General features: G+C 35.7%; 1 protein-coding gene across 1 annotated transcript in view; it reads left to right on the forward strand.

Moving 5' to 3' along the window:
• The window catches only part of PTEN (phosphatase and tensin homolog), an 84,442-nt gene that overhangs the window by 17,483 nt on the left and 48,458 nt on the right, over positions 1–18,501 (forward strand). Inside the window, exon 2 of the mRNA XM_081105331.1 lies at positions 6,136–6,220. Coding sequence (XP_080961457.1) covers positions 6,136–6,220 — 85 coding nt within the window. The remainder of the gene's footprint in view (positions 1–6,135; positions 6,221–18,501) is intronic.

The following is an 18,501-nucleotide window of genomic DNA, read 5'->3' on the forward strand; positions in this document are numbered from 1 at the left end:
TAACTGGAAAATTAAAGGAACTATTTCTGCTTTTCTCCCAGTATGAATCTTCAATTTAGAAACCAGATCCAAACATTTACCACACTTAATAGGGAAAAATAAAACCTAGTAAGAAGTGAAGTCTTTCATTTAAATGAGAAAGTCATGTAAGTCCAGAGAGTGGCTAGTATTTAAAGCATAATTTGAGTAGAAGAGATAATGTGGATATAACTGTGACATCCTTGGAAAGTATTTGTTAAATTCAAACTTGTAAAAATTTTTTGAGAGAAATGTAAACTTAGTTTCATTTCCTTTCACCTGGCCTTAAGTGTCTGCTGGTTGAAAGCACTGATGGAAAGCAGGGAACATCTCCAGAAATTCTTGGAAAATAAAATTAAATGGTGAAGTATTGGTATTTGCTAACTTGCTTTGATGCTTGTTTTCTCTTATTAGTCTGACTTTATTCTTTCACTCTTTAAAAAAATATATATATTTTTATTTATTTCAGAGAGGAAGGAAGAGAGAGAGAGAAAGAGAGAGAACGAGAACAATGATGAGAGAGAATGATTGGTTGGCTGCCTCCTGCACGATCGTTGAGCACGTATCCAGGCATGTGCCCTGACTGGAATCAAACAGTCACCTCCTAGTTCATAGATCGATGCTCAACACTGAGCCACACCTGCTGTACTCTTTCTTCACTCTTGCTGCTGTTTTTAGTTCAGTGTTCCTCTGGTGAACCAGGCGACTTCAGATTTGCTTTTGATGCATTTTGATCACTACCTCTCTAAATCTGTTTATCACTTTCTGTTTGGCCAGTCATGTTCCGTGTATGTTACAGCTCAGTGATGGCGAATCTATGACACGCGTGTCAGAGGTGAAACGTGAACTCATTTTTTTGGTTGATTTTTCTTTGTTAAATGACATTTAAATATATAAAATAAAGATCAAAAATATAAGTCTTTGTTTTACTGTGGTAGCAAATATCAAAAAATTTCTATATGTGACACGGCACCAGAGTTAAGTTAGGGTTTTTCAAAATGCTGACACGCCGAGCTCAACAGGTTCGCCATCACTGTTATAGCTTCATGTTGTTACTATAACTTGCAGTTAACTAGAATTTTAAGAAAAGCTTGTTATGTGACCTATGGAAATAATTTTCCTTAAAATAATTATGAGGGGGAAAAAAGGCAGGTTTTGTTTTGTATACTCGCACTGCATTTTAGTTTATAACTTGTTCAGGGATAAGCATATCTATGTATTATATAGAGTACAACAAAGAAACTGTTCAGAACTGCTTTACTTTCAGTAATCATAATTAAAATAAGATTTAGTCATTAGGTGAAAATTTCATATTAAACACTACTTCTTATTCAAAAGTATATCCAGTAAGTGCTGGTTAAGGCTGTTCTGTATTACAAATCATTTTTCTCTCAGTCTTGGTTTAAAATGTCTAAAAACATGTCATAAAAATTTTAATGTATGGGGAAGCAAAACAGTTATATTAGAGATTTTGTTTATTGGTATAATAGCTGGCAGAAGAAGTATTTGCCTCAAAATTCAGCACTCGTTAGTTGCTGACGTCAGTTTTGGAAATGATTTTTGTCTTGTCTCTTAAATAAGATTTTAAGTTTTAACATTGGATTGGTAAATCACTTTCATTGTTGCCTACTTTCTTGAAAATTTTACATTTTCATTAATGATTTGGAAATATAAAATAATTATAATCTTACGTGAGGCAGCTTGGTATAAAAAGTTGGGGCTTTGTAATTATGTACATAATGGGTTTGAATCATAACATTACTTATTGGCTTTGGGATCTTGGGCAGTTATCCAAACTTTTTGACCCTCAGAATTTTGTCATCTATGAAATGGTAATATTGCTTCATAGGATTGTTAGGATTACATGAGAATTTATTTGGCATACTGTCTGGCACATGTTCTTTCTAGTTTATGATGAATGCCAAAATCTTGGGTAAAATCTTAAACTCTATAAATAAGGAAGGTGAGAATCTGAAGCAAATGAAACCTTAAAAAGACTGAATAGAAAGATTTCTCTTTATAGAAAGGATTTGATAGTAACCCTGCAGGAGATTGCAGGGCAATGGATTGTTCCTCTGCAAGAGACTGCCAGGGTGATGTAGGCCTTTGACTAATTATTTCCTAATTAAATTGAATTCCCTGCCATGGCATCCTTAAACTAGGTCTAATCTTCTGCCAGTCCTGCTCCTAATCTTCTACCAGTCCTGTTGCCTTCTCCATAAAGCTTCGGCATGAGCTGCAATGGACTGCTCGCTTTTTTTGAATATTTTATGTATGTCCATATTGGCTCTGTACTCTTCTTGGAGTGTTGTAATTGCTCTCCTTTCTTCTGTCTACTGTCTGACTTCTTAAGGATTATCTACCATGTTACCTACTTTGTGAAACTTTATCTCTGCCCCTACAGAATTAATCCCGTTTTCTCTAGCTCTTAAAACATCTTGATATGTACATAAAAGGGCTTTTGGCACAGTTGTAGGTCTCTGTGTCTGTCTTCTCTGATAAAATAAGTAACTCCTTGAGTGCAGTAGTCTTAACTTCAAATTCTCAGTGCCCCTTCCAATGTTCCATATGTGTTTGAATGGTTAAGTGAATGAAGGAAGAGGCCAATTGAGTTTAATGAGTACTTAACAGTTTTCTTAAGTTAACTGAGTTTTTTGCAAACTTATTTACTTTATTAGAATTCATAGTGCAAGAATAAACTTGAATTTAGTCCTGCTTAAAATGACTACATTTAAAGGGGTTTTATACTTCTGTGCTTTTTTTTTTTATAAAGCTAAAATCAGCTTTATAAATTCTCACTGAAATTAATGCTTAGGCTAGGTAAGTTTGTTAGTAGAAGTAATTACTACTTAATAAGAAATAGTTCTCTTGTATTCTTCAGGAAAACTTGCATGTTTGAACTAGAATGTATTTATAATTTTATAGATAGGAATTCCAGATTGGTGGTAGCTGCCACTGCTTTGGTTTTCTCCTTCTGCCTCACTTTCTTTTGTTAGCATCACATTTTCTTGCCCTGGCCAGGTAGCTCAGTTGGTTAGTGTGTTGTCCCCATACCCTAAGGTTACGGGTTTGATCCCCCATCAGGGCACAATAAAGAATCAACCAGTGAATGCATAAATAAGTAGAACAACAGTCGGTTTCTCTCCCCCGCTTCCTCTCTCTCAAATCTATAATAATAAAAATGTATTTTTAAAAAGCCCCACTTTTTTTATGTTTGTGCTCCAAGATACAGTTAAAAAGAAAAGATTATTCATTTTCAGGAATTGTACTGCTATAGGCTTGATTTGAACCTCTATTCTCTTCTGCTTTATTTCCCTCATGAATGGACATAATGATGCCCTAAAGCAGTGGTCGGCAAACTGGAGGTGGTGAGCCACATGCAGCTCTTTGGCCCCTTGAGTGTGGCTCTTCCACAAAATACCACGTGCGGGCGCGCATGTACAGTGCGATTGAAACTTCGTGGCCCATGTGCAGAAGTCGATATTTTGTGGAAGAGCCACACTGAAGGGGCCAAAGAGCCGCATGTGGCTTGCGAGCCGCAGTTTGCCGACCACTGCCCTAAAGCATGTCAATAATTGACCAAGAGCTACATTTTCAGTGGGTCTACTTTATTATATGAGAACTAGGGGTCGGTGCATGGATTCATGCACTGGTGAGGGTTCCCTCAGCCTGGCCTGCAGGGATCAGGCTGAAACTAGCTCTCCGACATTCCCCGAGTGGTCCTAGATTGTGAGAGGGCAGTTCTTGGGTGATGCACCCTGGAATCGGGCTCCCTCCTCTCTGGCCCCCGAGAACCGTAGCTGCCAAGTCACTGCAGCGCTGCAGCTCCTGTGTTGAGCGTCAGCCCCCTGGTGGTCAGTGAGTATCATTGCTACCCATCGGCTGGCCACTTAGGCTTTTATATAGTAGTACATATATAAAAGCCTAAGCAACCGTTATGACCATTTGCTATGATGCACACTGACCACCAGGGGACAGACACTCAATGCAGGACTGCCCCCTAGTGGTCAGTGCGCTCCCACAGCCAACTTCCCGGGGCTGGCCAACCTCCTTTTGGCCCCCCACCAGCCTGTCCCAATTGGCCCTGATCAGGACTGGGCAAGACAGCCCCAATTGGCCCTGATTGCTGGCCAGGCCGAGGAACCCCACCTGTGCATGAATTTGTGCACTGGGCTTCTAGTATATAGATAATAGATGATAGCTAGTATTTATGATGTTAAAAATGATCATCCTAATAGTTTTCTTTTGGGAATCTTTACAGTAGAAGAACCCTTTGAGATTTGGGGTGATTTTATGTATCTTAAAGTAGCAAGAATTGTTCCTGGCACATAGGAATGTTATTTAAATCATAGATACTATTATTATAATAATTTTTGGGGGTAGAAATTCAACATTTAAAAAAACTACATACAGAGATGATTCCTAGTTATACAGGCCAAGACAGTATTTTCTCATGATACTTAGTAAATAGACTTGGAGATAATTAAAAAGAAACACAGTTTTAAACATCTATTACAGAAACAGTGCAGGTGCATTGTTCCCAAAATAGAAAATACAAAAATTAGAAAAAATATATATTCACACCACCTAGAGATTATTACTTTTCGTACCTTAGTCTTAATTTTTTTGTGTACATACACTATTTGGATTTTTTTTTAACATTTTATTGGGATGGTATCACACTGTACATTCTCTTTTACAACCTCCCCCCCCACCCATTAATGTCTACTTATTCATTTCAGTAGATTTTCATTTCATCTAATACTCAGATTATATTCAAATTTATTTAGTTGGCTCAAAAATGTCCTTTATGGCTGGTTTGCTAAAACAGTATCCATAACAGCATTATACCTGTGAACTTGGCCGTTAGACCCTTTAAGTCTTTTAAAATATATGTGTAAATATTTCTTTACCCAGAAAGAAAATGTTCTTTTATAAAATATTTTTATCCAAAATATAATGTGTACATTGTTGTGCACATTTTTTTCTTAGTCTGTAAATCTATCCAACCAGTACATAGTAATCATATGAATAGAACATAGATTATACATACAACCTTTTCTTAATTATCAAAATAAAAGCTTTCAGTAATTTGATAATTATCTTTGGTTTGAAAATAATAGTGAAATCAGCTTAATAATGTGAGCAAGCAGAAAAAAAAATTTAGTAAAGGGCACTGAATATGCTGAATTTTGAATTGTATTTGGAAGGTGAATGGGTCCAGAAGTAGGTGGGCGGAGAACTTTAGAGATGGTCTTGAAGGGAGGCTTTAGGCAGATTAGCTTGGCTCATCTGAAAGATTCCAGTCAGAAAATCCTGGGATTAGAGAGGATTGATAGAGCTCAAGAAGAAATGAGAGCTGGTATGATGGACACAATGCAGAGAAATGTAGATTGTTGGTAGTTTTTTATAGTTAGTCTGATATAAATTATTCTGAAGTGTAGATGTTTGTTGTTATGCCACCTGTAGTGTGTAACAAGGGACTAGAATAAGGCATGCTAAATATTGATTACCTTGATAGGAAATGAGCGTAAGTTTCTATCCCAGTTCAGTATTATCAAGTCTAAGGGTGAGGAGATCTTAATGGTTGTCTCAATGTAATCATGTGGAATGGGAAATTGAACTCTAAAAGGGTTAAGTGACTTGTCCAAATTATACGTTTTAAATCTGATGTCCTAATTCTTAATTGTATCTACTTGTCTGTAAACCATGGTGTCTTTTATAATCAGGAAAATTGGAGGTTGTGTAAATTTTTGTTGTCTTGTTTTTAATTGGCTTTTTGGTTTTTGTCCCAAGACATTCAGTATTTGTGATTATAAAGTCTGAGGTTTTCATTTTCCATCTATATCTAAATACTATAGTATGGCAGCTACCTTAGGTACATTTTTAATGCACTAAGTAGAGGGATTTTAAAATTATTTTGCCAAAAAATTTTGAGGATTTAAAAAAAATTAATGTATTTAACTGTATTAATTATACATGATAGTTTATAGATAAATTGACAATTTTCATTAGCAAAGCTGTAGTGGGGAAAGCTTCCCAGATAATGTTTTAAAATGTGTACCTGTACTTTTCATTGTTCCATATTTCATATATTTTCTTAACTTAAGTACTCAGATATTTATCCAAACATTATTGCTATGGGGTTTCCTGCAGAAAGACTTGAAGGTGTATACAGGAACAATATTGATGATGTAGTAAGGTAAGAACTCTTAATTTTTAATTTTGAATATTGATATATTAATGTTGTATTTTCATTTAGAAAATATATCTAAACCACCGAAAAAGATGTACTTTGTCATGTAAACTTGATGTGGATATTATGTTGGTGTTCTATAACTGTTTTTTTTCTTAATATGTCTAATGGGCCTCAATAGGATACAACTCATTTGAATTTGATAAGAACAAACTTTTTACTTAATCAGGTGTATGTGCTATGCTTTTGTGGACTCTATACAAAGTGCCCTTCAGTAGGTTAATGCCTGGATTCATTACACTGTGATTTTTATGTATTTTTTATTTTACAATTGGGGGTTAGGCTTAAAATTCTTGAGTGTATTTATTTACTTACATATATTTATCCTAAGGTATATACACTGAGTGGCCAGATTATTATGACCACCTGATGTTTGTAGGCAGATTAGCTATAATTTCACACTGAAGTTGCTAGAGGGCCACACCATTATAAATAGGGAAGCAGGTTGTTTACCGCGACAGTAGAAGTGATTTTTTTCTGAAGATATGGGTAAACAGCATGATTTGACAGCCTTTGAATGTGGGATATATTTGAACGTGAGTCGCCAGATTATTATGACCACCCCATCAGTACTTCGTTGGGCCACTTTTTGCCTTCAATACTGTGGCGATTCTTCTTGGCATTGACTCCACGAGATGTTGAAAGGTGATGCAAGGAATCTGACACCATGCCTGATGAATAGCACTGTCCAGTTCTGTGAGAGTTGATGGCTGTGGAACCAGCTGCCTGATGGCTCTTTTAACTTCGTCCCACAAATGCTCAATTGGATTGAGATCTGGTGACTGTGTGGGCCACCTAAGTAAGGTAAAGTCTCCCTCGTGTTTTTGAAACCACTCCTGCACAATACGAGCACCGTGGCATGGCTCATTGTCTTGTTGGAAGAAGCCATCTCCATTGGGATACGCCATCAACATGATAAGATGAACTTGATCAGCAACAATACTTAGGTATGTTGTGCAATTCAGACGTTGTTCCACACGAATTAAAGGGCCCAAATCATGCCAGGAAAACATGCCCCAAACCATAACACTGCCCCCACCAGCTTGAAGGGTTGTACTCATGCATGTGGGGTGCATGCTCTCATGCTGTTTCCGCCAAATTCTCACTCTGCCTTCTACATGATACAACTGGAAACGTGATTCATCAGACCACATGACTTTTTTCCATTGCTCAACTGTCCAATTTTGTGTTCCTGTGTGAATTGGAGACGTTTTATCTTGGTAACTGCAGACAGCAAAGGTGTTCAAACAGGCCTTTGGCTTCCATATCCCATACGATGCAGTGTACGGTTATTTTGCCTACAAACGTCAAGTGGTCATAATAATCTGGCCACTGTGTGTGTGTGTGTGTGTGTGTGTGTGTGTGTGTACCACGTTCAAAGGCTGTTAATTTGTGTTGTTTACCCATATCTTCAGAAAAAAAATCACTTCTGTTGTGGTAAACAACCTGCTTCCCTGTTTATAATGGTCTGGCCTTCTAGCAACTTCAGCGCAGAATTATAGCTAATTTGCCTATAAACGTCAGGTGGTTATAATAATCTGGCCACTCAGTGTATAATCAATATACCATGTAGTTTTACATATAGCAGTTTATAATGGGTCATAAATGTACCAACACCTGAAGAAGTATTTGGTGCAAAGAATCTTGAAAAAAATATGCTGGGCATACCAAGACTAACTTTGTCCATTTTATAATTTTGCATAATTTTCTTAGTGTAATTATCATTCAGCTCAGAACAAGGCTGAATGAAAAGGCCATTTAATTAATTTTTATGTGCTTATGACCTAACAGTACATGGTATATTTTATGAGAGAAGGAATTTGTATCTGCTGTGTAAATAGTCTTAGTATATTTTCTGATGTCAATGCAAAAATCTGTTATGAATAAATTAACTGTAAAATATTACTAGAAACTATAATGGCTTTTAAAAGTTAAAATTTGGGTTATCTTTGAAGATTTTCAATTTAAATATTTGATGGTTATGAGAATTAAATGTTATAATTAGTTTTAAAGCATTATGCAATGTAGAATTCTTTTTATAATAGTTGTCTAAGTATATAAGCCTACTTATACCCTTATATGAGCTAACCATAAGTTGTTAATTTTTAGCAATTCTTTTGAACCAAAGTATATTAATATTTTTGCAGTACTGAATTGTGTCCAATTGGGTTTTTGTAGTGTTCACATTGTGTTCAGAATTAAATTTCAGTTTCTACAAAAACTACAAAAGAACCCAAAACTATTTTCTTTGTGGTTTCTGTTAGAATATAGATAGCATACATGAGGCTGTCAGAAGTACTACTTAAACTGAAAAGAGGGAAATGAACTTGCCGTTTTCATAGGCAAGACACGGGAAGGATGCTTAACATTGAAGCAGTTTGAGCTGGCTTAGTCAGTGATAACACATCAACAGAAAATGCAATGGGTGATAGAAAAAAGAATGAGCAAAGTAAATTTTGATTGAGAGATGGAGAGTCTGGGAAATGAGCAGTGCAGTCACCAGGCATGTATTCTCCGTTGTGCAGAAGTATTTAGCAGGCCTCTTTATGGCTTAGATGAACTATCTCATAAGATGATCTACTACACATTACTGTAATTCTGTATTCAACCAAATAATGATGTAACCAAGTCAGATTAGTACTTATATTGGGAAAGAGTAAAGATGAGTTCTGTGATCATTGTGAGGATATTTTTTGTGGTAATCTAGTGTGCTAGTTTTTTCATTATTCTCTTGTGAATGTGAATTAATATCTTTTGACTGAGTCACTGAGGCTAAATGATCCTCTTTTATGTTACTGATGAGTCAGTTTCTGAAGCAATACATTTGATTATCAGACCTTAAACTGTAATAACTTCACCAAGAAAATACTATGCTGGGAAGTATTTTGATCTCGGATCTTTTGACTTCATAACTACTGCTTTTATGCTTCTGAATTAAGATTCACACTTTTAGTTTGTGTAACCAAAGTTGAAGTTTATTCTATCTGCTTTAATGTATCTAATTTATTTTATCTAGCTTTTAACTTTACAGATCTGTTATTCTTAAAAATATTTTATGTATATGGTTGGTTATGTAGCCAATGGTTGCTTTAGCTGACTGATCTTGTCACCTAGTGGTAATGGTAATAGCATATAAAAAATGAATTATAAACTGACTGTAATAGTTGCGCTGTGCTTATTTTTGTTTAGTCTTTATTTTAATTTGGGGGATAAATGGCTAGTAAGACTTTGTTGGCTTCAGTTGCTTAACTCCTCCCACCCCCAAACTCCTTTTTTTTAAGGAGGAAAGGCTGAACAGAGACTGGGAAAGGAAGATGTAGTTTTTTCTGGAAGCTAAAGTGGAAATAAATAGTTCCTAAGTAATTTGTCTGTTAGGATTAACCTTGATTTTCTTGATTAGTCCACACTGTATTGGAGATAGTAGTTATAATTGGTATTTTGCTTTTGGTCCAAAGATGATAACAGCAGTGAAAAAATTTCTATTTCCTTATACCTTTTCTGTTAATGAAACTATTTCTAGTTGGATTGTTCCTTACCCTGTTATTTGGGATGTCTAAAGAATATTATCTTTTTTCCTAATTCCATATTTTTCCTATTATTTTCCCCCAATCAGTAAATATTATGTAGAGTTCAGACTTTGTTGTTGTACATCAGTGCCTTGAGTAAAAGAAATTCCAATTGCGAATACCTTAATGCTTAAATTGTCCAGCATTATTTAACTGTTTTGGGATATGCTTTATTATAGCAATGTGAATTTTATACTTGAGGCAATCAAAGTATATTTGTGACAAATATTTAACTTCTCCTTATTAGGTGACTTCCTAGGATCAGAAATTAATGTTAAAAAATAAACAAAAAGGGAAAGGAGGTAGTGAACCAAGGTGAAATTTTTTTACAATCCTAATTGCAAATTTTTAAAAATATTTTATTTCTTTGTAAAAAAACATCTTTACTCAAGGATATGTTGTTATTGATTTATCAGGGAGAGAAAAGGGGAGAGAGAAAACATCAATGTGAGAGAGAAACATTGAACGGTTGCCCCTCAACCTTTTGGTGTACAGGACAATGCTCCAACCAACTGAGCCACCCAGCCAGGGCACAAATGCTTTGTTTAATAAACAATCAGGATTGACACTACAGGACAAGGACAGCTCATAGAAGGGAAGTTGAAGAACTAACTCTTCCCAGACTGTTTGTCTTTTTTTCCTCTTACTACCACATTTTATCTCCCTTCTTGCCACTAGACTCTTGTTCCGACTAGCACTAGCTGGTAATATGAAACAATGTTTTATTCGGATAATTGATTATTCTTTGATATGTATGTTAGTCTTATCTCTCAGGCTAATACTGAAGATACCTAATTTATATGTTATCTGCTATAGATCTAAGCAGTCTTTAACCAATTAATACTTCATGTGTTTAACAGACATAGCCCGAGAACTGTTCTGTACCTATTAACATCTGGGAAATGTAGGTTTAAAGAGGTAAACTGGCTTTCTTACTGTAGATTCTCAAGTGAAATTATTATATGCTTCTCTGTCCCCCCTTCTTTTCCTCCCTTCTTTCCTCCTTGTCTCTTTTCTTTTGTGTATTAAATAACATATTTCTAAATTGTGTTTTATGGAGCATAATTTGGAAATGCTAAAAATGAAAAAATGCATATAACAATATTTCCCCCTAGTTTGAATTAGTAGGAAATAATTTACTTCCTTCTCTTTTATTGGAAAGATTTTAGGTATGAAAAGATTCCCATATTTATTGTAAGGAAATGCTTAGAGCTCAGTTTTCTGAGATATAGTGATTAAAAAAACATTATCCATTATCTTGTATATTATCAGTTTTTATTCATATACAAGCAGCTGATTACAGATTTAAGAGTTCATCTTTTTTCCTGTTTTATGCAATTTTCTTATTGAAGACATTTTTCAAATATTCTTAATTATATGTTGATCTTTCCAATCAACCTTAAAGTATGTCCATTTTCAATAAAAAGGAAATGTTTTTGTTACCCCTACATTATCATCCTTTGGCTATTCAGTTAAAAAGAATTGAGAGGAGATTATTTAGAGGATTTAATGTTTAGAGATTATATAGAGAAATTATTCAAAAGAAATTAGAGGAAAGTATCAATTTCATTTTTCCTTTATAACAACTTTGACCTCTTCTTTCATGTAGGAAATCATCAAGGAAGGTCTTTTCTGGTGTTATTATACCAGGAAATTTCTGTAGGACTTGAGTTTCCAGATTGGAAATACCTATATATTTGTATATAGGCCTAAATGAAAATAGGCCATCACCAGGCAAATTATTATGAAATTTCTCAAACACCAGAAATAATGAGAATGTTTCAGAAGTTTTTAGGCTCAATTAGGAAGGTTTAAGGAGTATGAATGGCATCTAACTTCTTGGCAGTAGAATTAAAGATAGAAGATGGAGAAAACAGCACTTCAAAAGTTGTATGTTCAGTCTAGAATTCTGTATCTATATAAACTACCAACCAAGTGCAAAAGTAGGAAAACAAGATGCTAAAAGATTAAAAAGAATATATCCATGTAACATTTCTCAGGAGATTACTAGGAGATACGTCCCAGATAAACAAGGGAATAAACCATAAAATAAAAGGGCTTCAGTAAAGAGAAGATCCAACTCAAGCGAAAAAGAAAAGTCCCACGATGACAACTGTGCTACAAGCAGACGAGCAACCAGCTCTGATTGGAGCAGCAGGATAGAGGGATTCAGGGGAAGAAAGAAAAAGAACTGATAGGTTGATATTTAAATATTTGGGGAAATTATGCAAGAGAGTCTTAGTAAAACAGGTGACTTAGAAACAGAAAGCAATTATTAGTATTTGTTGGTTGATTTAACCCACTATCGTGATGTTACCTATTAAGGGGGATTAAGAGGAGTGAAACGTGTGTGTGTGAGTTCTACTGGTTTTGTAAGTCTCCTTTACCATGGCAGAAAATATGCAGGTAATTAGTAAATCTATAAGATGCAGCATGATACTATATATTATATAGAAATGCTGAATTAAATGCCAGGAAAAAGAATCTGAGTAGTTGAGTGCGATTGCTTTTAGGAGAGAAGCAAAAATTTGGCTTTGAAGATGGATGAATAGAGTTGGAAATGAGAAACTTTTTTGTGTGTGTCTGATAAAATATATGTAAAATAAAATTTTACCATTTTAACCTTTTAAAAAATAAATATTTTTATTGATTTCAGAGTGGACAGGAGAGGAAGAGATAAAAACATCGATGATGAGAGAGAATCATTGATTGGCTGCCTCCTGTATGCCCTCTCTACTGGGGATCAAGCCCACATCCTCTGCATGTGCACTGACCAGGAATCAAACCTTGACCTCCTGGTTCATAGGTTGATACTCAACCATGGAGGAACACCTGCTGGGCCACATTTTAGCTATTTTTAAGTGACACTTCAGTGCACTAAGCACATTCATATTGTTGTGCAGTCATCACTGTCCATCTATAATATAAAACTTTTTTATCATCTCATACTGAAACTTTGTACCCTTTAAACAGTAACTCTCCTTCCCCTTAGTCCCAGCCTCTGGTAACCACTGTTTGGTCACTACATATTTGACTATTTTAGGTACTGTATATAAGTTGAATCATACAATATTTGTCTTTTTGTGACTGATTTATTTCACTTAGCATATAATGTCTTAAAGGTTCATTCATGCTGTGGTATATATCAGAATTTCCTTCCATTTTATGTATATACCATACAGTGGGGCCTTGACTTACGAGTTTAATTCGTTCCGTGACGGAGCTCGTAACTCAAATTACTCTTATGTCAAATCAAAAGTGAACGAGTGAGACACATGATGCTGGGCTGAAGTTGTGGCGTTCACTGTGACATTCGCTGCGCCAACTAGCGGTGGGGTATCTGAAGCTGGCTCGTAACCCGAATTTTAGCTCGCAACTCAAAGCAAAAAATCGGCTGAGAGACCGCTTGTATCTCGAAAAACTCGTTAGTCGGGACACTTGTAAGTAAAGGCCCCACTGTATTCTGTTTATCCATTTATCTGTCAGTGGACACTTGGGTTGCTTCCACCTTTAGACTATCCTATATAATGAAACCCTAATATGCAAAACAACCGAATGGTGGAACGACTGGTCGCTATTACATGCACAGACCACCATGGGTCAGACGTTCAATGCAGGAGCTGCCCCCCCCCTCCCCCCCCCCGTGGTTAGTGCACTCCCACAGGGGGAGCGTTGCTCAGCCAGAAGCCGAGCTCATGGCTGGCGAGTGCAGCAGTGGTGGCGGGAGCCTCTCCTACCTCTGCTGCAGGCAGGTGGTAAGGAGCGAGGGGTCCTGGACTGCGAGAGCCCCAACTTAGGCCCAATCCCTCCAGGACATCCCCCGAGGGGTCCCAGACTGCGAGAGGGCACAGGCCGGGATAAGGGACACACGCGCGCGCGCACACACACACACACACACACACACAGTACACAAATTTCATGCACTGGGCCTCTAGTTGTAAATAATGCTGGTGTGAACATGGGTGTAATGGTATCTATTCGAGTCCCTTCTTTCAATTTGTTTCAGTTTACCTATAGCAGTGGAATTGCTGGATCAAATGGTAACTATGTTTAATTTTTTGAGGCTCTACCATATTGTTTTCTATAGTGGCTATACCATTTTACATTCCCATCAGCAATACAAAAGTGTTAACAATTTCTCCACATCCTCACCAACACTTACTATTTTCTGTTTTTTAATAATTTTTTAAGTGAGTGTGAAATAGTATTTCATTGTGGTTTTGATTTCATTTCCCTAATGATAAATGGTTTCGAGCATATTTTCATGTGCTTATTGACCATTTGTATATCTTTGTAGAAATGTCTATTGAAATTGCCTGCCTGTTTGGATGGCTTGGTTTTTCTTGAGTTTTAGGAGTTTTTAAAAATATATTCTGGATATTAATCCCTTATCAGATATGTGATTTGCAAATATTTTCTCTCATTCTGTGGGTTGCCTTCTTATAGTGTCTTTTGATGCACAAAAGTTGTAAATTTTGCTGCAGTCCAATTTATCTATTTTTTTTTTTTTTTGCCTGTCTCTTTGCTGTCATGTGCAAGAAATCATTGCTAAATCTAGCATCATGAAGCTTTTCCTCTATGTTTCCTTTGAAAAGTTTTATACTTTTGGGGCTTTTATTTAGGCCTTTGATCCACTTTTAGTTCATTTCTTAATATGGTGTAAGTTAAGGGTACAACTTAATGCTTTTTGTGTAGATATCCACTTTTCCCAGTTCCATTAAAGACTGTCTTTTTCCTTTTGAATGGTTTTGCCACATCTGTCAAAAATCATTTGACCATATAAAAAGGGTTTATTTCTGGGCTCTCTTGTCTATCCATATGCCAATACCATACTTTGTAGCTTTGTACCAAATTTTGAAATTGGTAATTGTGAGTCCTACAACTTTGTTCTTCTGTTTCAAGATTGTTTTGGCCATTCAGAGTCCTTTGAGAGTCCATACGAATTTTAAGATGGAATTTTTATTTCTGCAAAAAAAGTCTTAAAGATTTTGATAGGAATTGCGTTAATCTGTAGATTGTATTGAGTGTTATGGAAATCTTAACAATAGCAAGTCTTCCAAACCATGAACCTGGGATTTTTATATATTTATTTAGATCTTTTCAATTTTTTTTCAACAGTGTTTTATAGTTTTCTGTGTACAAGTGTTTTACCTCCTTAGTTAAGTTAATTCCTAGATATTTTATTCTTTTTGATGCTATTCTAAATATAATTGTTTTGTTAATTTTTCTTTTTTTAAAAATTTTTCTTTGTTAGTGTATAGAAAAGCAACTGATTTTTGTATGTTAATATTATATCCTGCTACTCTGCTGAGTATTTATTCTAACACATTTGTGTGTGTGTGTGTGTGTGTGTGTGTGTGTGTGTGTGTAATCTTTAGGGTTTTCTACATCTAAGATTGTGGTGTCATCTGCAAATAGATAATTTTACTTCTTTCCAATTTGGATATCTTTTTCTTGCCTGATTTCTCTGGCTTGAATGTTTAGTTCTGTGTTGATTAGAAGTGGCAAAAATAGGCCTCCTGTCTTGTTGTTGACAGTAGAGGAAAAACTTTGTCTTTACCATGGCATATCATATTTGGTCCATATAGTTGTGGAGTGCTATTTATTTATTTATTTATTTATTTATTTATTTATTTATTTATTTATTTAAATAGACTATTTTTAAAGCCATTTTGTGTTCACAGTATATTGACAGAAGGGACAGAGATTTCCCACCCCCTTGCCTCCACACATGCATAGCCTCCCTCATTATCATTGTCCTCCACCAGAATGGTATATTTGTTGTAATTGATGTACCTACATTGACATATCCATTATTGTTCAGAGTTCATAGTTTACATTAGGGTTCACTATTGGTGGTGTACATTTTAGGGTTTTGAGTAAATTTATAATGATGTTTATTCATCGTTATAGTATCATACAGAGTAGTCTGACTGCCCTAAAAGTGGTCTGTGCTTCGCCTATTCATCTGTCCCTCTAGCAACTATTGATACTTTTCCGGTCTCCATAGTTTTGACTTTTCTAAGAATGTGATATAGGTGGAATCATTCAGTGTGTAACATACAAAACGACTGCTTCCTATACAATATGGCAGTATTTAAAAAACCTACAGCATGTAAGTGATACAACCTCTTTGGAAGATGGTGGTTTCTTACAAAACTAAACAGACTCCATATACTCAAGAATTTGCATCCCTTTGGGTATTTATCTAAAGGAGTTGAAAGCTTATAAATGAATGTCATCCTTCTTAAGTGTCTGTCTCCCAAAAGAGGAAGAGGGGAAAATTTTAAGAAAAAACGAGGTGGTGGATCTAAAATCCCCTGGAAGCTTTTTCCGTCAGTGGGGATTGCTATAATGATAGTCGTCTTCTGTGTCTGCACATCTGCAGTCAGAGGCAGAAGTCAAGGATAGGAAGGAGCACAGATCCCTAGTATTTGGGGGACAAGGTCCCGCATGCTGGTGCAGGATGCTCCAGGAATACTGCATGGCTGCCTGCCGGGTATGAGGGAGGGATGGAAGAGGGTGTTCAGGTCAGGAGCTGGACCATAGTAAGAATTGAAATTGACCGAAATTAACTGTGATTTTACTGTCCAAGCCTACCCCTGGAAGCTACAAGCTTTGAAACAGACCCCAGAATTCTAAAATAGTTAATCAGTTATGCCAGTACAATTTTTGTCTAGGTGGGAAGATGGATTCCTGGTGCTTCCTGCTCTGCCATCTTCCATCGACTAATTTTTTAAATCAAACTTTTTATATCTGTTGGAATATATATGCTTATATATTATTTTGACAATAGGCAGCTTTATTTAGAACGATTTCATAGAAATTCTCTGAGAAATGTAAAGACTGAAAATATGAAGGCAATGTTTATTCTCACAACTTTTTAATGAATAAAGATTTTAATTCATTGACATTTTTTAAAGTAAGGCATAATTGTGTTGGAAAGATTTGTCTTCTTGATTTTCCAAGTTTTGTGGGTATTACCTCTCTGCTCTTGTTTAAGTGTTTGTCTCTACTTTCCAAATATCTACAGCTAAATATTCTCATTTCCTTTTGGAAATGCTGTTTTCTTGCTTTTTTCCGCCTTGCCATTGTATCAAACTTATGAGGCAGTGAGCCAGTTGTGGGCATGAAATCCTTGGGAGGAGGGAGGAGGAAGTGGGAGGGGCAGCCACAGTGAATGTTTCCCTGAGTAATGTTCAAGTTCTTTAAGAGAAATTACCCTCCTTCCTTTTTAAAAATGCTGTGATATTTTCTTTTAAATAGATTGTTTATTCTCCTGCTAGTCTTACTGGTGCCCAAAAGTGCTAGATAAGAAACCATAAAATTCAAATGTTAAAGGCAGCACACCAAAAATATGATTTCATGAACCCGCACTAAAAAAATATAAAAACAAAGCAAAAAGAAAAAAAGTCCTTACACAAAGCCTATAGGAAAATACTGTAAAGGAAAGAAGTCAGTGTTCTTAGTTGCACATGACTGAAAGCAATTCTAACTTAATCAGAAAATAATTTTTTGAAAAATATTAGGTAGTTCATAGCTCATAACTAGAGACCCAAACTTTGAAGATTGAGATGCTAAGGGAAGCAAGACATGGCCAAGAGGTTACAGTAAGAGTAGTCTCTGCTTAGTACATTGCTGCTTGGACGCATGCTGTCCCAGGTACCGCTTCCGTGACTGGGTATTGGTGACTGCTCATATATATACTTGGTGACTGCTCTGGAGATCTTAGAATAATCTCTGACTTCTCTGTACCTTATTCTCACTACCAGGACTCAGTGTCCAGAGCAGGAAGACCTACATGGTCTGGCCTGCACACTTGAGAGAAAGATTGGGAAGGGAGTATTTGCTTCTCACTTCTTGAAATTCTCTTCAAATTGGAATTGTTTAAATGCTTAGCAGCCTAAAGATGACAATATCCTTTACAAATTTCTCCTACATTACAATTCCTATCCTCAAACCTCCTTCCCAAAGATATTTGTAATTAAAAGTTTTATATATTCTTTAAAAAATTGTCTTCATCTTATACCTGCATTTTAAGAAAAAGAAATGGGAAGGAATATACTGCATACTCTTCTGCATCTTACTTGTTTTTATTTAACATACTTAGGAATTTTCCATGTTGGCAAGAAGATATAATTGGTTCTTTTATTGGCTGTTTTTTATTCCATTTTATCATACCATAATAAATAGTCTCCTCTGATACATATTTGGGTTGTTTCCACTTTGTGGCTATTTAAAACAGTGCTCTAAAAACCTTTTCACATGCCTATCTTGGTATCCTTTTGCAAGTACATCTTTAAGGTAAATGCTTAGCAGTGGAGTTGCTGGGACCAGTGGGTCTGTGTTTTAAACTTTTACCCTCAAGAATGGTATCATTTTATATTCTCACCAACATGTAACAGTGTGTTGTTGTCCTCTCACAACCTTGGCAAACTGAATATTATCAAACTTAAACTTTTTGCAATTTGTTATAATTTGACTTTTTAGTACATTTCTTCAATTGGGGGGTAAGCAACTTTGTGATGTTTATTGGCCTTACATATTTGGTTTGTAGGTGTGTACTGACCCTATCTTCAACTGATTTATTTATTTATTTTTAAGGCCCCCCCCCCCCGCCCTGTCTGATTTTTATGATCTCTTTGAAAAATAAGAAAATTA

This window comes from Myotis nattereri, assembly GCF_964212035.1.
Source record: "Myotis nattereri genome assembly, chromosome: 13".
Classification (NCBI taxonomy): Eukaryota; Metazoa; Chordata; class Mammalia; order Chiroptera; family Vespertilionidae; genus Myotis; species Myotis nattereri.